This window comes from Lepisosteus platostomus, chromosome 10, assembly GCF_059453375.1.
Source record: "Lepisosteus platostomus isolate fLepPlt1 chromosome 10, fLepPlt1.hap1, whole genome shotgun sequence".
Classification (NCBI taxonomy): Eukaryota; Metazoa; Chordata; class Actinopteri; order Semionotiformes; family Lepisosteidae; genus Lepisosteus; species Lepisosteus platostomus.
In genome coordinates, this window is record NC_142620.1 from 41,852,428 (window position 1) to 41,877,596 (window position 25,169).

The 25,169-nt window shown below is 36.5% G+C and overlaps 2 protein-coding genes across 7 annotated transcripts in view; one reads left to right on the forward strand and one right to left on the reverse strand.

The window, feature by feature from the left end:
• Window positions 1-3,219, reverse strand: part of lrch2 (leucine-rich repeats and calponin homology (CH) domain containing 2) — a 117,636-nt gene extending 114,417 nt beyond the window's left edge. Inside the window, exon 1 of one of the 5 annotated variants that reach the window (XM_088649027.1) lies at window positions 2,868-3,191. In XM_088649027.1, coding sequence (XP_088505153.1) covers window positions 2,868-3,120 — 253 coding nt within the window. In that variant the 5' untranslated portion in view covers window positions 3,121-3,191. Of the gene's footprint in view, window positions 1-2,867 lie in introns of all 5 variants that reach the window. The other 4 variants (XM_088649030.1, XM_088649029.1, XM_088649032.1 and 1 more) reach the window with 4 other exon arrangements.
• An 8,544-nt stretch (window positions 3,220-11,763) lies between these two features.
• On the forward strand, window positions 11,764-24,690 carry LOC148653735 (UAP56-interacting factor). Of its 2 annotated transcripts, none has more exons than XM_088649033.1 (9): window positions 11,764-12,122; window positions 15,249-15,413; window positions 16,643-16,773; window positions 17,617-17,744; window positions 18,944-19,034; window positions 20,640-20,695; window positions 20,782-20,856; window positions 22,269-22,377; window positions 23,330-24,690. In XM_088649033.1, the coding sequence occupies exons 1-9, from the start codon at window positions 12,050-12,052 to the stop codon at window positions 23,423-23,425; spliced, it is 924 nt and encodes a 307-aa protein (XP_088505159.1). In that variant the 5' UTR covers window positions 11,764-12,049; the 3' UTR covers window positions 23,426-24,690. The 2 variants fall into 2 exon arrangements, with proteins under 2 accessions (XP_088505159.1, XP_088505160.1); XM_088649034.1 differs by having other exon boundaries at window positions 17,617-17,739; window positions 18,942-19,034.
• Window positions 24,691-25,169: the final 479 nt, after the last annotated feature.

Consider the following 25,169-nt stretch of genomic DNA (forward strand, 5'->3'; position numbering starts at 1 on the left):
ACCCTTAACTCAATGGCTGGCTTCTTCCACCCCAGCTCCTCAAGCTGATTCAGCTCCTTGTGAGATTCGCATGCAAACACTTCCCCATGTGGTCTGCTGTTTTACATTGGCTGCTATAAAACAGAAAAATGTCTCATTTCCTTGCGAACAACAGAAGTCTAATTTTATGTCAGACATGCAAGCTCTGACAATGCGTGAAACCCTTGCAGACCAGGCAGCACACAGCATTTGCCTTTTTTGTTACAGATCAGACACAATCTGCCCTTCGCTAATAATAAGTCCATGCTTGGTCACAGGACTCTGGCTGATTTTACTCCTGGGACCTGATAATAATCCCAAATAGCCTTTGACATGAAAGAGCTACAGTAATATGCATAACAATATAAGTGGTTTTAACTATAACCACCTTTGTTCTCTTTTTCACTCTGCAATGGGTACATTCTAAACTCTATCACAAACAGAAAAAACACTAACAGATGCTGTATTCTGCACATTAGTGTGAACCATCTCAAAAAGGGGTATTTTACAAATTGTGCAACTTGCCTTTTAGTCCTATTCCCATCACATGTCCCCAGTAACTCTTGTTCAGTTTTCAAGCCATCAGGAATATGAGGGTTTAAAAATATTGTAATACTTCTTTGTAGCTTATATTGAAAACAAATTGAGTACTGCTCTATTCACAAACCCTGCAAAACTATTTTGTGAGGCTCATTAAGATACTCCAAATTCAAGGTGACTCATGATAATCAGATCTTTGAATTGTTCCTAGAAGCCTCAGAAAGTAAACAAAGTTGCATCTGCCTCATCTATATCGGGATGAGAGACCTCTAAGGAAAACCAGATTGCTACTGTAAGTGGTGCTGGTAGACCAGTAGGTGGCACTCTTCCCTCTGGAAGGGAATTTCCAAACCAAACCTCCAGCATGGTGACAAGGAACTCTTTGCTGTAACCAAGGTACTGACTAATTGGTCATTAGTATTCCCAGTGCTGTTCAGAAGAGTTGGAAACCCCAGTGGTCCTGGCTCAATTCCACTTTGGGCTTGCACAAAGTGGCCAACCTTAGTTTCCCTCTTAAATCACTTCTCAACCTGATCTGCCATTTAGGGGGTCTGCATGTGCAGAAACGCTTCAGCCCATGAGCCAAGTGGGAGCTACAAATACAAGGCGTTATTAATTATAGTTCAGGACACTGTAGATGAATAAATGCATTGTTCATTTCTTAAGACAACCTTCAGATGACTATGTTAAAACTGTTTTATAATACTACCAGTTTTACACAGCTTATTAACTGGTTATTCTAAGCCTAATGCATCACTTAATTTTATGTTGCACTCAGCAGCTGGAGGTGAATCCTTCAAAATGCCCGTGAGCAGGTCACAAGGCACTTCTTAATCAACAAAGTTACTTACAGTATCATGTGTAATCGAGGTAATGAAAAGTGATGTATCATTCATTCATCATTGTGATTGTCCAGGATGATTTAAAATTGCATGCATTTTGTAGTTTTTTTTTAAAAAAGCGCTGTTCCACAACGACCCTTAAGACTGCATTTATACAACAGGATCCTTACCTACAGCCATGAGATACTGAGACATTCGCCAGCCAATATTCATAGATGAAACCAATTATTTAATTGCTGTGCCCTGCTGTATTTTAGCATAGGTTCGAACGACAGTGAAAAATTGGGTCAAAACATTTTCTTTTTGTTTTTGAACTCGAGCATTGTGGGGCTGCGTTTCTGACGTGGTTTAACACCCACTGAAATGATCAACCGCTTTCTAATCAGCCTGTATAAAATCGTCAGTGATTATATCCCGCAATCGAGAATAAAATGATGACTCCTTGTCACTGTTGCTGTATTTAAGGGAACTGTCCAGATAAATAGCGCAACAACCCCTAGACATAAAACCAACAATCTCCACATTTTTTACCGAATCTTTTGGTAACACGTACTATAGACAAATTCATGAAAATCGGGGAAATCTATTTACCACACCGATAAAACACAATTCAAATTAGTCCACAATGAAACTGTGATTCCGAATGGGTTATGTGCAATGTAGTCTGCAGAGCACAAGACAAATACGGAACTATGAATGAAATCGTCTGCTTTTTTGTGAATAGAAACTGCTCACAAAATGAGAAAAATGCGCACATAGAGCAATTCGTGGATACAAATTAACAGCAGTGTATGCCTTTTCTCTTGAATGAAAAAAAAAACAAAAATATCTGAGAAACAAATCCGTTATAGAGACAGGCAGTCTTTCACGTTGTCAAGAAACGTACAAAGGTGGTGATGGTGATGAACGGTACCCAGAAATCAAGACGTTTCCATCTTACTAATCAGGTCTTATTAATACTTTAATATGCCTTATATTCATGTATTGTACACAGCTTTGCAGCACATTAGTTTTAACTTAAGAAAAATCTACTGCCATTTAAATGCAAATACATTTAAATTTTCAGTCATGATTTTTTCAACGAAGAGAGAAGAAATAATAACCTGAAAAATCCTCAAAACACAGCAGCTCGCCTAGTTTTTCCCTGCTTATGTACACAAAGTTTGTTTTTCATTTCTGTTGTTTTTGCATCACGTACGTGCAGATGTTAAAGCACGCGTTACAAAAATAACAGGTGACTAACACAAGGGGTTTAACGTACACAACGACATGCCTCTTGTGTTACACCATTGTATTGGGTTAATACATTGGATACAAATAAATGACACCAGCGAAAACAATGCATGGTGAATTATTTTGACTGAAGCTTGGAAAATGAAAGGCACAATTTCTATAATGATGACTGGCGATTAAGGAGTAGATACAATGCAGCCTGAGCTCCACACGTCCAGTGTTCCTGAAACCCACCTGCTTGTGTTGTATCGGTCAGGTCATAGCTCATACCGGGAAAATCTCTCAGTTTCCTCCCGCTAAGGTTTAACATCCCCGAACACACCGCATCCTCCAGAGCCCGGTCCAAGCTCCTGGCCGTGTGCAGGTGGTGCTGATGATGCAGTAGTCCCGGATTCCAGTGAGGTCCATTCGGGTAGTGATGGCTTTGCAGAGCTGTTACTGCTCCTCCGCCTCCCTGACTCGCCGCCATTTTCATATGAGAAATCATACGGACAATAATAACATTCAGGCAGGGAGCCTCTCCGCCTCGACGCCCATGCGCAGGACTCACAGCATGCAAAAGGGGATGGACCTCGAGATTAAAGAACTGAATGAGGGAGGTTCAGCCTGAGTACTAGTGGATTCGGGAACACGCCTAGTTGAGCGTGTGCCTCTAAACCTATTAAAATGTTACGTGCACTACCTTGAAATACGTCTTTACTTTTCATGAACCATTCTAACTCTATCAATGTGGCAAAATGTTAAACTCAGGCGAAGAAGTTTAAGAATCACCATGCATGTATTCCCACAGGTCTAACCAATAAAATGTAAATCGGTGACACACATCATTTTGCCACACGTTGCACCTGCTGACACGTGTCCTGTCGTGACACAAAAGTATGTAATGCTATGGAGTAGAAAAACTCCGTTTCAAAATCTTGGAACTATGTTTATAACTGCCAGGTGCAAAACGTATGCGACATACAGTGTGGGATACCGTATCTGATCAAAATGCTGGACTGGGCACCCGAGCATGCATGTGAAATGGGTGGTCCCTTTGCACCCATAGGACCATAAACACTCATGAGAGCGACTGGCAGTGTGAGGCCTGGTGTTATATGAAATATAACGATCTCTTGACACAGCAGCCCAGGCTTAGTGGCTTTGTGTAGTACTTAGTGGCATTGGGACAGCCTCATGTTGTCGTGACAAAGAAGGCAGTGGTGTTACCACAATCACACAATAAACCATGTTAAAATAATGTATGCCATCAGTACCAAACAAATCCTGCAATTTTTACTAATAGTACAATAGTGTTGTGGTTTATTGTGGTGATTATCACAGGACTATGCCATGGTAAAGAGGTTACAAAGCTACAAAGGTAAGATACTGTAATTACCACTGAACAATACAATAGCCATCATTCACTCTGAAATAATCCCCCCTAATATGTACTACATTCTCTTATGGTAGTTTTTGAAGCAGTACTTTTCCAAATGTGCTAGGTTTCTCCTCAGCAATGGATAAACAAAGGCTTTTATTTAGGGTTACTGTACTTACCTATCTCATTCCTGTTTTTTTTTTTGTTGTTGTTGTTGTTTGTCATGGTGCTCAGTAAAACCAAGATCTAGTTGAATCTAGTTTAAAGTGCCAGCAAAATAAAGGAATTTCTCCATGTGACAGACATACAAACTCTCTCTGCTATAAATATAATTTAAAAATATAAAATCAGCTCTACAGTTTTTTGTCATGTGTCAAGTACAAGTGATCAAGAATGATGTTCAAACAGGTTAGCAGGTAAACTGAAAATCTTACAGAAATCTTAAAATTCACAGCATAAAAAACAGAGCACATAGAGAGCCGCCATTATACAGACGATGACACAGTCATAAAAATACTTTATTTTTTTAAAGTTAAAACACTTATCGGTTCAAATCTGGGGATGGTATGTACTGTACGTTGCTAGCATATCAGATTGAGCGATTTGCCAGTAAGACATGTTGGCTTCTTATTTCAGTTTCACTGAACATGTAAATGATTCATTTTTCAATGAAAATGTTGTTAGGAAATAGTTTATTGCACACCACTGAATTTGGTGAACACCCATAAAAGCAAAAACTGTTTATTTTGTGTGCACATGTTTAACCCCTTTAGTTGTAGAAATAGTTTTACTGGAGTAAAACTAATACTCCAATACTGTGCAATGTATTCATTCCACAATAACCGTACAAGAACCATGTTTCCAGTTTTTAAAGTTTTTTATTATGTCATCATCACATGGCCATGACTCACATGGGTCATTCTTACCTAATTCAGACAGAAATTAGTTAGTCAGAAGTTATAATTAAATGTTGCAGTGAGTTGAACAATTAGATTTGCCACAGAAAGATAGACCCTATGACATGTTATGATTATTATGATATCTGTATTAAAAATAATAACTTCTAAGGAAAATGGGAGGCAATGTGGGGTTATAATTATATTGCTGCTGTGTGGGGTTCCTTGTAGGTATTCCAGTTTCCTCCTACAGTCCAAAGATATACTGGTAGGTTAATTGGCATCTTGGAAAATTGGTCCTGGTGTGGGTGTGTGCACGTGTACCCTGTTCTGGACTGGCATCCTATCCAAGCTGTATCCTGTCTTGCACCCTTTGCTTGCCGGGATAGGCTCTGGTTCCCCCATGACACTGAACTGGATAAAGCAGTTAGAAAATAGATGCATGAAAGTGAAACCTGTTATAAAAGTGAAATATTTTTTACAGATATTTATCCATTACAACCTTACCATTGAAACATCCTTAAGAATTTTGCTATATAAATTCGTATTCAAATATTATTAATGATCTTATTAAAGGCACGGTGCTATAGGCATTTTTCTAAATAGGTGAGATTTAAATGCTGACAGTTTTGTGAGGCAGAGGTGTAGCACTGAGTTTGTAGCTATATTCTGTAGACATTGCTGAAATACTAGGGGAGGGCTGAATAATGTTTGTAATATATTCAACATGAAAGTATCTGCACCCTGGCTTGTGGTCTTGCTTGTGGTTTACAGGGTAGAATACATACATCTGAGTTCGCATACGTCTGCTTGAGCAGACGGACAAGCTTAATCATTTCTAAGACCAGCTTCTGTTGTGCCAAACAAGCATGCTATCAATCAGCAATGCTCTAATGAGGACGTGTGTGAAACTGTTCAAAGAATCTTCTGTGCATGGAAGAAAAAGCAGCATTGTTATCGTAGAATACTGGTGTGTGTGTGTGTGTGTGTGTGTGTGTGTGTGTGTTTTGGGCTTGATCTGAAGCAAAACTAAGGAAATGACAGAAGGGAAAAAGTAACATTCAAAATATAAATTTCCTAAACCTGAATAGCTTTAATAAATAAAAAGTGCCTCAGCATTCCAAAATTATTTTTAAATAGTAATAAATGTTGATTAGCTCCTTTAGGATCTAATTTCTCTGCATGGAGTTTGTATGTTCTGCCTGTGTTTGCATGGGTTAGGCCAGGTTCTAGTTTTCTCTCACAGTCCAGAGACATACTGGAAGGTTAAATAATTTCATGGAAAACTGGCCCTGGTGTGAGTGTGTCTGTATCTGTGTTCGTATCTGTGTGTGCCCTGTGATGGAATTCCATTCCATTCAGGGTGTATCTCACATTGCACTTGCTGTTTGCCAGGATATGCTCTGGCTTCCCGCAGCCCTGTACTGGATAAAGCCGTTAGAAAATGGATGGATCTAATTCTTGACTGCATGCAATATTTCTCTTTGCCACCAGGGGACATTAGAGCGTGGTCTTAGATGACCTCCAGCTTGTTCTGCTTTGATTAAGGGTTCTTCTGACCTTCCGCTTAGAAGATTGTTGATTCCTATTATAAAATTGAATTATGTTTATAATATGTTATGTATTTATCATTTAATATTTATCATTCTGAGTTGGGCAGCAAGGCGAAATGTTAGTGTGACTGACTTTCAGTCTTCTGCTTGATTCTGCACTGTGGAGTTTGTGTGTTTCCCAGTGTTCGTGTGAGATTTTGCTGGGTACTCTGGTTTACTCTCACCTTTCAGAGACATAAAGGCTAGATTAGTTGGTGTCTCTAAACAGCCTCTGTGTGCTTATGTGTGTGTTTTCTGTCACTGGACTTGTGTCCTGTCCAGGGTATAGTCTTAGATCCTGTGCTTTTAATAATAATAATAATAATAATAATAATAATAATAATAATAATAATAATAATTGCTTACACTTATATAGCGCTTTTCTGGACACTCCACTCAAAGCGCTTTACAGGTAATGGGGACTACCCTTCACCACCACCAATGTGCAGCATCCACCTGGATGATGCGACGGCAGCCATAGAGCGCCAGAACGCTCACCACACATCAGATATCAGTGGGGAGGAGAGCAGAGTAATGTAGCCAATTCATAGAGGGGGACTATTAGGAGGCCATGATTGGTAAGGGCCAATGAGAAATTTGCACCCTGGGATTTTTAATGATCACAGAGAGTCAGGACCTCGGTTTTACATCTCATCCGAAGGATGGCGCCTGTTTACAGAATAGTGTCCCCGTCACTATACTGCGGCATTAGGACCCACATGGACTGCAGGGTGAGTGCCCCCTGCTGGCCCCATTTTGGGATATGCTCTAGTTTGCTATGACCCTAACCAGGAAAAACTAGATAACAGATGGAGGGAATACACACCGCAAGATGTCTGTAAAGTACAATTTTTATATGGCTTTCATCCTCGCAATATACAATGATCCATCTCTTGGAAAACCATGCCTTCAGATATGTTCTTAGAATGCTAACTCTCATTTACAATTTATCTTAATTTTCTATATTTAGTAACATACATTTCTGTTCACCAGCAAGAGTCTTCTGGTCTTGTATGTTTTCTATCATATAGAAAAAAATGAAAAGGTGTACAACTGTGCTGCTCATATCTGTAGAATGATCTCCTTTTCTTAAAGTATGTGTCACGATAGTAGTCCCCCCTCCTTAAGGGTGCTCCAGCCCTTTCACTCAAGACTTTATTCCATGCACCTGCGCCCTATTCCCTGCCCACCTTAAAAGCCAGGCGCTGACGCCCTTCCGGGCTCTGCTCTGATTTCCGTATCGTGCGAGTCCGGGACCAGGAAGCGCCTGGTCCCGTTAAGGTTTTAATCTCGGTTCCCGTTCCTGTTCCCCGTCCGCCGGTTCCGACCCGGCCTTCGTGGTTTTTAATTCCTTCGTCGGATGGATCTCCTGGTTTTGGACTTACCCTTGCGTTTTGGATACTCTATGGATTACTCTTGGATCGTTCGCCTCGGCCACACCTCCCCCGTGCACCAGCGCACCTTGGACACGCCCCCTGTCTTCTGCCCCGTTTTCCTGCATGACATTTCCCTAGTGTTTCCCCACTCCGTCGGACTGTGTCGTCCGCATAGGGTCCGGAAAGAACTGTTCGTTACAGTATGTTTAAACATTTCTCCCTAAACATAACATGTACTATAATACAAAGTTATACATTGAAGCTTAGGTTAGCCATGCCTACATTTAAGGAGACTGAAATAATTGTAGGATACTGTTGTAGTGGCTTTTTTGATTAAATTGTAAAACGTTTTGATATTGTACTAATAAAAGTGGTTATTATTACATAACTAATTATGATATGATAATGTATTATTATTAATTCATTAGCAAGTAGTCATTATTTAATTAATTATCATTTAAGTAGTCTTTATTTACTCCAAATGAGCTCTATTATTTCTTATGTATTACTGGCAGCCCAAGAGATACTGTACATTGTACATGATAAATAATAAAACAATGAAGATCTAAAGCAAAGTACAAAAGAAAGGAAGCTGAGAAAATTTTAATTCTAATCAAAATCTAAACACCCCTGGAAAATGGACTGAAAATTGATGGATTGATGGGGAAGAATAAAGTAGTACTTATACAGCTCCAGGAATCCAGAACAGCCATTCAAGTACTTTATAGTGAGGAATTATGGCTATGACCCACAGGCACCTGCTAAAAATGGGAAATGGACCACAGACCAATTTCAGTTTGGAACCCCTGTTTTAAAATAATTCTGAAAATGTTAGTTGATATCTGAGACCAAAATAATTGTTTGTACTAGGAAACCTACATTTCACTATAATATTCTGTACAGTACAATGTGCTGAGCTGATAGTCCCAGATGCACCATTCCAATCAATTTGCTTTATTAGTTTCATTTACAGACAGGCTATAAACTGTAAACACTACAATGTTTCTAGTGTTTCTGCCTTGAGCTCTTTTTCTGATCTCATACTTTTTAAGTTTTAATTCACTCAGATTTAATGATTCAAGCTCTTCTCTTAATGGAGACAAATCAGAGACATTTTCACAGCCTGTGAATAAGCAAATGTATCTAGGAGCATTGAAGTCTGAATGATTTCAAAAGGCAATGTATCCCTGTGTGCTTAACTATATTTCTTTTTTTTACTCTTGAGAGGAGAAAAGGGAATTAGTATTAGAGAATGGTTAATAATCTTAGCATCTGGAGCATCGTCATCCCTCTGGGCCACAGTATGTAATGTTTTTGTTGCCTGTGTGATAGCTCATTTTGCTTTTTAATGTTTAATCTCACATGTGGTGACTTCAAGATCCTTCTATGCATTAACGACAATGGGGATAGGATTGCTTACTTCTAACGTCAAACTGGAATATCGCCTTTCTTTGGTTGGATTCTTGCTATTTGCTTACAGCAAATATAGCCCGAAGGATTGGCAGGTTTTAAACATCTAAGGAAAAGAAGAACAGATGGATTTTCTTTTTTTCTTAAATATGACATGCATACCTCCCCTATGGCTACTTCAGTTTTTCCCGCCCTGAGCATGATTCTTGAAAGATATGAGATCATTTTAAAAATTGACAAAAATAAATTCTGCTCTTAAACCGGAAAACACACTTTTAAAAAAAAATCCAGAAACAGATGCATGGAATAAATGACCAAAATGCATCTTAGGATACTTAGAAGCTGAGCTTGATAGAAACATGAAGGGCCAGATGTATTAAGAAAGTCCAGTCATAGTATGAACATTCTGCAAATTTCTAGTTGTGTTGCAACAATGCTCAGAATAAACAGTAAATAGTTGTATTTACTAGGAACAAATATATCTTTGAGAAGAATTGGAAGATAATTCAGATATCTTTAGTTAATGGAAACCTGTGTCATGGGTTGATTCTGAAATGATCAAATGTCAATTATTTTTTTCTTTCACACTTGCTTCTTTTTATTTTATATCATTGTCAACTATATAATTACCCCTAAGAAAAACAAATGCCTCATGTTTATGCTGATTGATTAAACTCCTGTTAAGCAGTCAAATAATGGTTTGAAAAAATATTAAAACTATTCTATTCTGCAATATAATTATTAAATATACAGTATGCATATAGTTAATCCATATTTTTATCATTTATATTTTCTGCACATCTTTGTTATCAGCAGTTAATAAGACTATGGGCTGTTTTTTTTCTTATAGTATCAATACAGTAGTTTTTCATTTTAACAGACTAAGTCCATATGAGATACTACATAACATGTTTCTAAATTTTTATCAGATTTTGGTACATTACTTTTATATGACTCTGATTCTTTTAAAGAGTTTCAGTTATAATAACTGAATTAAAACCACCCCCAGTTTTCAGCAAAGCACAGCTGATAGCTGCATATTGTTGAATCAATATAATATCTTTGATTGCTTAATGTTGTAGCACTGTTTTCAACTCCTTAAATTGACAGTGTTGATATAATATTGATTCGAAAAGAAAAAAATATGTTAAATTGACATTTACGAACAAGACTGAATCAAGACAACTGTCAGCATTGTTTCACCGCTTATCAGTCATAAATTGCACTTTTGCTTGCCTCTTACCATTTTATTCCCTGCTCTGTCTGACTCTGTGGATCTGCATATCTACAGTATGTATTTTTCTGCCTTCCCCAAATGAGGTGGTGAAAAAAAATTAAGTTTCCTAATTTTTTAGGCCATGTGGCCTTCCACAATTCAAATGAAGCCATTGAGTAATGGCTACAGTATAATATTGATAATGCATTTGAATATTTCATGAAAATAACAATGTTGCCATGGTAATAAAAATCTAATGGAACAAAAGTTACTACCAGAAATGAGAATGGTAGATCAATACAGTATGTGGCACTGTATTCACAAAACCTTATTTTGGTGTTAGGGGACACCCTGCTGGTATTATTTAAATGTTAGTTTAACAAGTACTTGCAGACTCCCTGCCAGTGGTCAGAAGTGAAAGTTCTGTAACCCCAGTGCTATTATTTGTAGTCCAACTACAGCCTTTTGCAGGGAGGCCTACCTGAATTTTCCTCTCCTTAATTGGTTAAGTAAGTCTTTGCTTCTCCACCTCATCTGTTATGTCTAAACTGCTTCTCCAAGATGACCTCTGTGTTCTACTCAAGAAGAGTACTGTTCTTTATTTCAAAAGCAGATTAAATAAATTCTGACCTATCTAAAGCACTCTGGGATGAAAAAATAAAAGATTAATTAATTATTATATAATGAAATTAGTTCCAAAGTATGTCCTATAAAATGTATAGCAAAAAAATGTTTTTTGTCTAAAAAAAGCACTGCAGGTCCAGGATGAATTAAATGCCACAGTACACAATTCTTTCTCGTCTCTCTGGATGGAAAATTGTCTACATATAAATCAGGCAATCAAAATAAAAAATAACTAGCTACTTAAATGATATGAGATACAGTAAAACATACCTACTAAGGAAGAGAAATGGGTTGTGTAGGAAAAGTAAATTGAAAAATAAAATAATAATAAATGTGAGATATTTACAAACAACACCTGGTCTATGCATCAACAAATGTTTTAAGATTTTAAACAATTGAATTAAACAACTGATTTCTGGAAACTCTATTCTGATTTTAAAAGTACAGTTCTTAGCACTTCATACATCGTATCTTAGTGTTTAAAAGCACAAATAACTTGTAAATAAAGAATATTGCAGTTATGCGTCCGAAAAAGCCTTAAGCCTTATGAAACTTAAATTTCATCGGCTCCTTTTTTGACTGTATAAAGTTTTGAGCAGCCAGTGCTTGAGCTATTTTAAGATATGTTACGTTGCTTGTCTACAGTATATCGTTTTCTGCCAGGAGTATGACAAGCCCACGAGTCAAAATTTAACAGCTGCCTGGAACTACCGGCGTTTGTTATTTATGGAGTCTGAGTCAAAAATCGATAGACCAGATTTGATCATTTGATAAGCAACTTCGCCAATAAAGTGAAATACTGAAATCCATCATCAGTGCCACAAAGGGACCGATCCGTTGTCCTGCTGTAAGTAGCTTACAGATATCTGTATTTGGGGGAACAAATCTGTTGACATCGTCATCCTCACAAACTAGCTGCACCGTCAACTACTAGAAACGAAAATGGGCGACAGTATAGTAGACCCAGCACCCATGGAGGTCGAATACAACTCGGAGAAGATTGACATGTCACTTGGTAAGTTTTTAAGTGTTTGAACAACTGCGTAATGACGCCAATTACATGAAAATTTCGATTGCTGCTTAAACTCTGTAAATCTACATTCCACATTGGCCAATACTTTTAAAATGCTCCACCTCCAAAGCAAGTAGACATTTCTTGACTAAATATGGCTTAACGGAAGGAAAACGTTCACGTCATTGCGTGAGAAAACCTGATAAGGGTCAGAATAATCGATAAACTAATGTTTTTGTCAAGAGTTAATGGGCCAGATTATCATTTATATTTTGAATATAAATTCCGAAGAATTCATATTTTATTTTCTGAAAAACTCTCTTTCAGAGAGAATATTCGACAACAGCTAGATACTACATTTATATTATACATGTACAGTACTGTATATATATATATTAAGCATCTTACATGGTGTAGTGGCCAGAAACTTGTGATTTTCTTTGCAGTCCTTTAGGTTTTGCAATATGAAAATGTTCTATAACTTCTATATAGTATATATGTTAAGTGCAACCCATGGGTGTATGGAAACGATAGTATTTAGTATAATAGTAATCAGAAAACTTCACTGTTTCCGTGTTTTTGATTTTTTAATTCTGGATTGATTCGAGGACATAACTACGCTTGTAGTTTTTTTCCCAGAAGTACAGAGAGCAGCCAAAAGTTTTTAGACAAGTTCTAGAAATAAAAGTTTTATGGATGGATAAACCTTAACCCACGTTATGTAAAGTTGAATAACTTAGAACATAGCAAAAAGAAAATAACTAAAAGGAAATAAAAAAGAATTAATTTGATGGAATTTTCATTTGTAAATCAAAAGTACAAAAACTATTCTATTCTGTTTTATTGCTATTAATAAATCCATATTTGTTCGGAGGTACTTCATCGTGCCATATGACTTGTAACATACAGACAAGACAAGAGTAGAAAATCTTGGACTGGCCAAGTCTATATTTAACTTGAATTGTGCATGTATTTTACATGCTGAACAAAACAGGCAGACATCAAAACACCCCACAAACAGGCTTTGACTGAAACAAAATTTCACAAGTGATTACACAAAGAGTTCAGTGATTTCAGCTCAATTGAAATCAGTTGAACACAATTTGTATTAAATTATTTTTCACTTGTATGCTTGGAATGACCCAAAATTTATTTTGCACATATCATTCATATTAACTTCAAAATCACAATTACTAATTATTTGACTATAAATAAACAAGTTACATTTGGAGGATACTGTTGTAGGAGAAAAGAATACATACAGTACAGTAACTACAGATGGTAGAATATAAGTAACTAAATGTATTGGGTGTTGGATGTCTTCCTAAAACAAATTGAATTCTGCCTCAGCATAAATATCACATACTTTACGTGAATACATCTTAGAAGGAGCTGTGTGAGCAGAATTTCATCCTGTGAGCACATTTCCTGGAAATGTTAAACTGTTGCATTTTGGATTGTTTCCTTTAAGACATTGTTAGCAAAATTAAAAGCTATTGTCAATAATAAATTAGTAGATTACTAACACTGTTCCATATAGGATACATCTACAGGTGTTTAATTTGTATACTGTAGACTTTAATAAAAATAAATGGTTTTGTGTGCCTGGTATATTTGTCTAGAATTCAAATAAATAGTGAAATTTAGTGAAAAAAAACAATACTGTAGTGATAGATTATTACTTTTCAATATTTAAAGTCTTTATATAAGACTAGATACATGTAATTGTGTAGAAAAAGACACTTTGCCTATTAAAAAGTATTTTACATTAAAAAGTTAAATAAATAGTTACAAGTTATTTGCAAATTTGTACAATAAAATCACTGAGTAGTTAAGCATTAAATGTACAATAAACCTGTACTGATGATGGGTGTGTAGTAGGGTTACATGACTTGCTATAAAAAGCTCAACTGCTGTAATTCAACAGGCACAGCTAAAACAGTGCAAGGACGGAGGCCTTTGGGGCCTTTTCTTTTCCATTTCTGCCTACAGAACTGTCAGCTCTCTGTAGAACAGAGGTTATTATGCCCTATGACATTCCGTAATGAAGCAGTTCAGTAGTTCAGTTAAATTCTAATGAATCCAATAGAGGGACAACATATGTAGAGAATATTTGACTTGACTTACCTAGCTGAGGGAATCGCAGCCTAGCCTTTAGAATAGTCTGATCAAATCCCTTCCCCCTCACTATTGCAAGGATTGAACCAGGGACTTGCTGCAAGAGTGTAGATGGAGAGATAGGGAGGCAGGGATGTGAAACGAAGACCTGGGTGCGAGACATATATAACAGAATAGGCTCTAACCTCCCTCCAAACTTCTGTTACAATCTCCATTGATAGGTAAGAATGGATGAATTGCTGAAATGAAAGATTTCACATAAATATTTATGGATTAAAACACAAGTTAATGTGCATGAAGAATTATGTGAAATTTGATGTATGTAGCACAATAGTCAGTTTGTAAGTATGACAAATATCACATCCATTAATATATTGCTCATTTATTGCTCATTAATGTTTGATCTTATCACGGCTGTTCAACTTTTCCTAGGGTTTAACAGCCTTTACACTGATTAACATATATTTCTAAATTAAATTTAGAAGGTAGCAGAAGTGAAACATTTCTATGGAGACTAAGGCCATTTTGGTGGTTTTTAATGTTTGTTCAAATTGTAAGCTTGACTAATTTAACTAGCCCCCTGTATTTCCTCTGGTTATTTCCAACTCACTCAGGAAATACAAATATTTGGAAAATGTTTTTTTTAAATTGAAATATTCCTTCAGCTATTTAATATCAGTAGGTTTCTTATTCATTGTTCATGTTTAAATTTTACCTGTTCAGTACAAGGGGGACTCTTTCTTTTCATATGCAGCTATGAGAGAAAGTGTACATAACCCTGTTCAGGGAGCTCCCTTGCCTCTCATTACTGTTCCATATTAGCTGACATTTTAAAACTGATTGTTACACTGAAACCTAACTGATTGTTACACTGAAACCTGAAGGAGATCCTATGAACTTTCTGAGCTGCCAGATGGTCTTCACACTAACAGCATTTCTAACTTCCCGTGGTTGTTCATCAAAGCGCTGAGCCAGACCTTCTAAATGTGCTTTTATTTTCTTTTATTTTAGATGATATTATCAAACTCAACAAAAATGAACAGAAATCCAATCAAGAAAAAACCTCCAAGAATAACAGAGGGGCAGCCACTACTAGAAAAAAGCTTGTTGGGGCAACAACCATTTCTAGACAACAGAGAATTCCTTTCAGAAGAGTTCAATATCGGGCTCAACAAGGTAACAGCGACACCGATGGAGCACAATTAAAGGCTTCTACTCAGTCTAGTTTTAGCCCTATATCCCAGAGATTGCTGGTTTGGGTTATGTCATTAGCTAACTATGATCACGATTCCACAGAAGTGAGGCAAAGACCACACTGTGGAGCTGAAATCTTCTAGGGTTTCCTTATATCTTCACAATGTGCTTTAGCCTAGTCAACATTACTTAAACCCATTTCCTGGCTCCACCAAATTGGTCACAGAGACTAGGTTTTTTTTCAGAAGACCATGTTCATCAATGGTTTAACTTGGGTCTCTGGAAAAAATAAAATACACCATTAATATAGTTGGGACTTTTTCCAAGAACTATATTAACATGTATTATTATTTTACATTAGGTCCTAATGTATTTGATTTGTGGATGTCTTTTTGCCTGCAAGCCTTGTATGAATACATGAGAACAAACTTAATTCAATACTCCTTTTAAAAAAAAATGTTACATGAGGATGCTTATTTCAACTACTGCCTACTATTGATTTTTATCTTCTGTCAGAACATATAATTTAATAGAGGATGGCAGTGGATTCATATTGCATTGCAGTGTGAGGTTGTGTACTGTAGGAAAAAAAAACAACAGTTCAAAATTAGTGTAAGAACAGGAAGATAAGTTTATAAGTAATATTATACCGATATATGAAAAAAGTAATCCTAGGTCCTCCAGTACAAAATTTGTTTTGATATTTCTGTTTCTTACTCAAAGTCAATCTAAGATTCCAAAACGTAAAATGTATTTTGCAGAAACGAATAGAGCAGTTATATAAAAAAAGATACGATAGTTATGAGTTAAAACAAAACTGAGATGTAAGTACAGTATAAATAACTTTTTTTCACTAAAACATCATTTTGGACTGTCTTTTACTCTGAAATAGCAAAATAATTTAAAACAAGTAAGAAATTGAAACATTTAGGATAGTTTTGTAATACTTTCAATGCTTTCTGTAATTAGGGGATAAGCACTTGTTTTTTCATATCAAAGTAGCATTAAATTGAAAGTTAAAACAAAAATGCTTCATCTCGTATGACTCTGACACTGAGAAGCACATTTTGTTCAGGAACTACATTGAATTATTGTCCTGCTAAGATTCAAGTCACAGTGGATTTTGACATTTATGTCTCAGCAAAGTCAGGTACATTTCACACTGAGTCATGGTACAGTTAGAAGTTAAGATTGTTTTCTGCTGTCTGTAGGACCCTACCATTTAAGGTCCATGGGCCAAGACCTGCAAGGCTTCAAAAGAAGAATTCCTTATAATCTAAGAAAGGCCACTTTAGTTGCTAAAGGAGTGAGCCCCTTGAACAGGAATGCATGGAATGCACAGGTATGATAGACCAAAGGATGTTCTATAAGGGTGAAAAGAGATCCAGTAAATACTGGAAGCATCTACTTTATACAAAAGAAAAATACTATAGTAAATCAGGGGGAGTTACATACTGTATGTTACAAAGTTTACACTAATGTACACTGTTTGGCTTTTGTATGTGTATGCTGTCTAAGTCCACAGCCCTTCCTAAATCTTAAGCAGCAATCCTTTTGAGATTTCCTAGGAAGAAATGTGAAAATCAACTTTTCTTATTGGTAACAGCTTTGTTTTTTAAAGGATTTACGAAATTGCAGAAGTAAGCTTTAAAAGAAGCAATCTTTTATACAACTGTGGGATGTTTTGACCATTGAGCCTTAAAGAAAAAATGTAGCACGGCAAAAATATTTAAATATTTAAATAGCGAAAGTTTATTTTTCTTCCATAATATTGTTCATTAACATCTTGAAAACATAAAATAAAATAGAAGCCCACTAGACTTTACTGTTTTAAAATTTCTTCATTTAAACACTGTGTGGGACATTTGCCTGGTGCCCCTTTAACCCCTTCCAGAGTATTGTTTTATTAATCTTTCTAGTTTTTCCTTTTTTATGGCATCCTGAACTGTTACTGATAAGTTAATAGGTTAGTGATTTGAGGGCTTTTCATCTTTCAATATATCTTATCTTTGGGAATAAATATGAGAAGCATATTAGTTAAGCATCTATAGTAAAATGTAAGTATAACTATTTTTCTGCTACTTATTCAAGATGCATATTGCAAGATTGCACCAACTGGGCTGAGCAAATGTTTGAAATGTAATGTTATGATGAATTTGTATTTCTTTTTTATTTTCATGACCAGGGAAAACAAGCAGTTAGAGCTTTTGTGAGCAACAGTTGGGGCCAGCGGTTTAGACAACGGACAAGCCAACCGCAATTTCGGAAAAGGTTCTGGCAAACTTTCAGAGGTCCTCCAGCAACTTCTAGGAGGTAGTTATAATTAATAATAATTGCTTACACTTACGTAGCATTGTTCTGGACACTCAACTCAAAGCACTTTACAAGTAATGGGGACTCTCCTCCTCCACTGCCAATGTGTAGCCCCAAGCTGGATGATGTGACGGCAGCCATAGTGTGCCAGTACGCTCACCACACATTAGCTAAGAGTGGGGAGGAGAGCAGAGTGATGAAAGCAGTTTAGAGATGGGGATTGTTAGGAAACCCTGATTTCTAAAGGCCAAAGGGAAATTTGGGCAGGACACTGGGGGAAACACCATTATTCTTTTGGGGATTTTTTAATGACTATGGAGAGTTAGGTCCTCAGTTTTACATCTCATCCAAAAGGCTGCGCCTTTTTAACTGTATAGTATCCCTGTTGGTATACCAGGGCATTAGGATCCACACAGTCCAGAGGGTGAGTGCCCTCTGGTGGCCTCACTAACACCTCTTCCAGCAGAAACCTTAGCTTTCCCAGGAGGTCTCCCATCCAGGTACTGACCAGGCACACACCCACTTAGCTTTAGGAGTTGCAAGGTGACACTACTTAGGAGTTTAGCATTTTGTTCTTTTTTGAAGATGTATTTTGTAGAAGAATAAGATGAAACAGCTAGGAGTAGGGGGTATGGTGGCACAGTGGTAATCATTGCTGCTTTGCAGCACTGGGGTCCCAGGTTTAGTTCCCATGGTGCTATCTGCAAGTACAGGCTGAGTGAAGCAATTTATTACAGTGGTGTGAATTCAGTAGCAGACAGAGAGTAGAGAATGACAGGGGAGCAGATAGGCAGAGAACAAAAGGAGGTTCAAAACAGCAGGAAAGTATCCAAGTACAGGGGCAATCTATAATCAAAGTGAAAAAAAGCCAAACTAAACCTAGAGAACAGAACCAATAGTGTTCTCTGAACATAGGACTAAAATAAAGGTTGACAGTAAAAGATGATGGAATATTGAGGCAAATTGAGAGTTTAACTGAAGGATTGTGGAAACAAAGTCAACACAGTGATGAATCAGCATCAGATAAAATACTAATTACCAGACTATATTATATAATTAACATTTTATATAATAGTATATATGTATGTATACTGTCTGCTCTCACAGCCATTAAACTATTCCTATTTCAGAGAGACTCTGCCTTGTGTGAAATCATTCTGATTGCAAATCTTCTCTTGATTTTCTTGGCTGCATAACAGCAACCCAATGCAATACAGAGGGCAGAGACAACAGCAGCTGCAATACAGACAGAAACAAGAGCGGCATGAAAGACATAACGTCAACAGAGGGGTATGTATTTGGTGCTTCACAGCAATACAATGAAAGAATATACAGTAAGCTGGTTCTCTCACACCTGGAGACCCATACATTTATATTACAGTATACAGTGGTTTCTATAAATGGCAGAAGGCTACGTTGAAAATCTAATACTGAGCCTGATATGTATTAAATGCCTTGATATGATGAAGATGTTTATGTGGATTTTATTTTTGAATTTTAAGAAAAGTTATGTGAACATGTAGCTCCTGTTATATTCCCTAACTCAGCTGGGACATGGGTGCTAACATGTTCCAGCAAAGTAGCTTGGTGGTCAGTGCTACTGGCTCACAGCTTTTGTGGTCCTGTGCTCAATACTGTATTGGGGTATATTCTGTGTGGAGTTCACATGTTCTTTCCATATACATGTGGGTATTCTGTTTTCAAAGACATGGCAGGTAGGTTAATGGTTGGCTCTGTGCCTGTGGGCACTTTTGCACCCTGGGATGGACTGGTGTTCATCCAGGGTACAAGCCTACCTCTCTTGAAGTACATATAATGGGTTGCCTGAACCCTCATCAGGAATAAGCAGCTTCCATTCAATTATTATTTAATGTATAAAACACTGATTATTAATAAAACCTTCTAGCACTATCCATTTCCAAGAAGATGTGCTATGAACCAGTTGAAGAAGAAACAACTTAGTTGTCCAGGAGAAGGAAAAGAAGCAAAAGAACTAAAGCTTTCTCTTCATATGAAACACAATTATTTTTTTCATATTTTTATGTAACTAGTTAAAATAATGAAGTGTTAGAAATAGTATAGTTTGTTAATTCTGGATAGTTTAATCAGCATTTTCATTTCTAACCTGGTAAAGAAATGATCAATTCTCACAATATAATGTACATTTTAAAGTAACTGACCTCATCCTTGTTCTCAAATTAGTATTGAGATGAGCATGTACAACTTGTGTGCAGGACAGCTAGCAGTTTATAATTTTAGATTACCCCAGCCTAAGACAACTCAGTCCTTTTAAAGTAGGACTTGCATGTCAATAAACCCACTGGGTAAAATGTCATCTCAAACTTTACCCAAGACCTGAAACAAACTGTAGAAAACTAACAGGAATTGTAATTTAAAACATAATTACTTTGAAAGCATACACAATTATAATATTCAACACCAATGGTTAATGTCTTGAAAAAAAATGTGAGCCTGTAGTTCTGTTCTTTGACCATATGGTGGCACCATGGGTAATAAATTAAGATCCCAGACATATATTTAGGAAGGCATACTGTATGTACTGTACATATGATTTCTCAGTCATTACTACATTAATTAGATCCAGGCATTTTAATTTTGCAGTTCAATTCAAAGTTTACACAATATGAATATATCAAGTTTAAATTACTTTGTATTTGTTGAAAATCCAACGTAAAGAGGAAAGTTGAATTTCACCAATTTGAATGTGCTAAGGTTCATACAAACGTTACTGTATATCCCATATATGAATGAGCATAATCATAGAATGTTTTAGGACATGGATGAAATAAACACGTGGCTCAAGGCATTGTTTTATCGAAAGTTTTAGGACCAGAACTTCTGAAATTACGTGTGACTCATGCTTTTGTCCTTTAGTTCATTGGCCGAAACAACAGTAGAAAATCTGCAGAGGGATTTCAGAAGGGCAGAAGGTAAGAGAAAACATATAACTGAGGATGATTACTAAAAGTTGTACATACCCTGACCTCTTTTTTTCGTTCTGGTCTTCTATTCAAAGCTGGGGACAGACTCAGTCTTCTGGTTCCATTTTAACAGTGGAAGTTCCAAACTCGGTGGCAACTCCTGGAACAGTGTAAGTGGGCTCTGACTTCTGTAAATTAGTCTTGTTTCTATAATAAAATATACTCATGAGACAGTAGTGTAATATCTTTGATGTGCACATTTCTGTAGTGCCCTCTAAACAATATGTTACTGCCTTTAACATAAAAATATGACATACTTGCAGATGATCTAGAAATTGTTTGAAATTACAAGTGTCATACCCAAGTATAAACATGCATATCTCACAGAGCACAAATTTCACTTACTGATACAACTTCAAAACCTTCGGTCCTTTTTTGGCATAGTGCTTTGTCACTTACCAGACCTCTGGCTGAGAACAACTCAGACAGGTTCTTTGCTCCTCTTTAGATTTTGGACCAGATACATTAAATTAAAACGTGGATCTATGTGACAATTGCAAGTTACAAGCCAGGTGCCTGACAGCGTTTTCTATAGGATAAAAACATGTGGCCTATGGAGAAAGCAAATACAAGAATGGTCATTTGTGACCAGTAGTTGAATTGTAGATTAAAAAGGTCTGGACCCTGGAGTTTTTACTGTAGATGTTCAATCATTTTGCTTATCATATTACAATGAAGGCAGAGACATAATTAAGTCACTGTGTAATCTGAGGTTTTGGAAAGGGTCCTGGTGATACTTGTAAAGTATTGAGCATTACATAAAGTTAATATTTTAATAAATGCGAGTCGGCATGAGATTAACTGATGCTCTACATCTGAAATAGGGAAAAAGAACACAGATTTACAGTACTGCTCATGGTAAATTCAAGTTAAAACATTCAAGCAAATTTAGTAAGCTGGTTAGTGGAATGTGTTAAATGTAACTACATACATGGCAGAGTTACAGTATATACAATAATACAATTGTTTTTGCAATTTGTTTGTTCCTTGTCAGATACAGTACAATTAATATTTCATTTTCATGGGAAAATGAATCATTCATCTTCTTGGCTGGGTGTTAGGATGCCTATGCAGAGAGAGACATTAACAAAAGGCAGCTGCAGATGTAGCAACATGGTGAAGAGGGGACACAGAAAGACTTTAAGGAAAATTAAGTTGATAATAGTTTTTCAAACTTTTCAAGAAGTAATATCGAAGATTACAAATAAAGTAACAAAGGGGTGGTTGCTTTCATCTCTCTCAATCCATTTTGTTAAAAAAGGGCCATAAAGAAGCAAATTGTGAAAGTAAATTTTCAAAACATAGAATATATTTACAGTAAGTACTGTAGGCAAGAATAATACATTTTGTGCCAGAAAATTAAAAGTATTTTTCAATATTTTCCTGGCTTGTATACAGTATATGTTTACAAGAATATTTAGCTTAATCTCTTGACATTTTCTGGTCATTTTATTCCCATAGTGCTTAAGTTAATTTACAGTAAATTAATGCTGTTTGTCATTCTAAATCTTCCCGATCTCAGGGCTAAGCGGTCTTCTTTGTTAAAGAGATCCACCCAAGATTTTGATGCATCGCCCCCCCAGCCAAAAGGAATCCCCCTGAGATTCAACTTCAAAGCTATAGCCAACCAGGTAAGAGAAACCACTGAAAGGAGTCAAGTTGGCTGGAATATTCAAGTAGTGAAAATGATTCTTTGCATTTTGTTACTGTGAAAATAATCAAGAATCATTTTTCCATTCCTTTTAAATCCTTTAAAAGTCACTGCTGTGAGACATATTTATTACACTGAGATTTTAAGCTTTTTAAAAAGGATTTTAGGGTCTGCAAAAGCAGGTCTTATTATAAACGAATCTAGTCTCTGATCAAAAGGCTTTGAATTGTACTGTAGCACTGATTTCTGTTGGCTCTTGCATAACAGAGTTTACCTGCCCCCCAGGACACAAGTGTTTCAGGCAATATTAACTGAAGTTATTAAAATATTATTGCCTTCATAATTCTAATGTAGTTTTACTTTATTCTTTCAGCATACCTTGAAAGAGCTCATAACTGACTTCATTTTCAGAAGAAAACCTGCTACATACAGTATCTAAATGTCTCTGAACACAATATTATAATATAGTTTCTATTATTCCATGTAATATAAGCTATATTGTTACAGACCTACCTCTCTACTGATGTCTATATTAAACCAAATGAAGTACCAATCAATCAATGCACTACAGGTGAACCTGCATATAAACAATAGAGGCCCTAATGACCTCTAGTTTTAGGTCAGGTGAAACTACTACCCTAATTGCTGCTGGCCTGCCACATATATTTATATAGTATATGTATTATGATATAATAATAAATATATTCACGTTGGAGAACCTATCCCAGCAAGCAATTGGCACAAGGCAGTATACTCTATAAAACCTGTAAATGAAGTGTTAGTGGGATAGATCGGCGGGATTTGCGGAGATTGCCTCCAGCTGGTGCTTAACTGGGACTAGACCATTTGTGAGGAGGGTTCTGATTAGTGGCGGATGTGACAGTTATTCTTTACTCTGCAGTGATGGGTGGATTATCCATTATGTTTTGCAGACAAAAGTCACTTTGAATGAGAGATTCACGTTCCTGAAGATCAGAGGCAGCACTGTGGGGCCACAGCGAGGAAGGCGAACAGTGACACTACAGTGAAGAGCACCTTCACAGTGGGGTGGCCACTGGGGCCCATAATTCATGGACACTTCGAGACAAGACAGAGTTTTTTGTACATTAAAGGTATACAAATAAGATACTGACATTAAAGTAGCATCATATAAAGAGTAATAGAGATCAGCTGTCCACTCTTTGTCTAACTGGCAGCAGGAATAATGGTCAGTACAGTAGTTTTAGTCAGTTGTACCCAGATAAACCAGGCAGACACACACAATTGATTAAGCACCACCAGGGATTAGCCACCAAGAGTCCTCTGTTCTATTGGCAAAACAGTCTTTCCTCTAGTTCCAGGTTTGCAGTGATGCCAGTGAGAGACATGCCACTCCTCCAGTGGCACTGATGCCCCTGGCACTGCAGACATGGCAACATGTCAAGTGACAAATAGCTCAGAAGGTGGGCATATTGGAGGAGGAGCAGAAGTGCTTCATTTTCTCCCAAGCAGGCGTAGTAGTAGTACTCCTAGTGGTACTGTTTTGTAGTAATTGGCAAATTTAAATTAGATGTACTTGTAAATCAGTAAGGGTCACTGCAGAAAATTAGATATGGAATCGGATGTTTTTTTTTATTTTTTGAAGTCTGCTTTAGTATAATACTGACTTGGAGTAATTATAAGACTGATTTAACAATTATTTAATGACCAAATGACATACAAATTTCATGTAGCTTAGGCCCACTTTCTCACAACAGAAATGCTGCAGTTATGGGGCCAGGTGACTAGATGATGTTTTAAAAAACAGCTACATTTTTATGGTTGATTTTGAAGTATTTTAATTAAAGGGAATATTACTGCAAGAATGTAGTTTCTTTACATGCACATCCATCAGGAATAAATGAAAGTCTTGTCAGCTGAATAAGAATATAAAGAATATTGAAAGTAATTATTACTTGTCACTTCGTTAATAAATGTCCAAACTGGTAGGCCATTGTTGGCTGACTGAATTTGTTTTTTTTAAGTGTTTGAATACATTCAGTTTTTGGTAAGTTACTATCAAACAAACAAGACAGGCCAAAGCCATATCTTTTTCTAGTCATTCACATGTTCCTGTGTTCTTTCAGTTATGATTAAAAACATTGAAGGATTCGATTGACATATTGAAAATGCTCCAAGAAGCATAACATCATGGATTTGGTTGGCTATACATTGAGTTACATTATTGGACTAGATAAAACAAAAATAATTGTCTTGAACCTTCTTCTCTTATTGACCTAATGTGTTTTTTAAAGAATAAAATAAATCCAAATGATATCTTGAGTGCTATGTTGAAGTTACTCTGTCACAGTACATTTTTCTGTACTTCAGAACTGTATTGTTGCTTTTTTCTTGTTTTTCTGTATTAAATGACACAATGCTGCTTACAGTATTCTGTAAAATGAGCTGTTAAAAAAGGAACTTTTGGCTAAAGAGTAACTATCGGCAGAAAGATAACATTCTGAACATTTTTTGTAAAAACTTCTAGTAAATAGTTCCCAGTCTTTCTTATCTAGAAAATCCCCAAGCTGTAAAAGCTTCCAGTTTTAGTTACATATTCAGACCTTATCTCCCATCTCTCAGCCTGAGTCTGCTTTTATAACCTGGCAGTTTTCAACACTTATTCTGGGAGCACAATTCAGGAGAGAAATATGAAGTAGAAAAGCCCATTTTAAATTTCAAAATACACATTCAAATCTTTCATTTGAATAAATGGAGATTTCCTTTACAGATTGACTATTGGCCTTAACATTT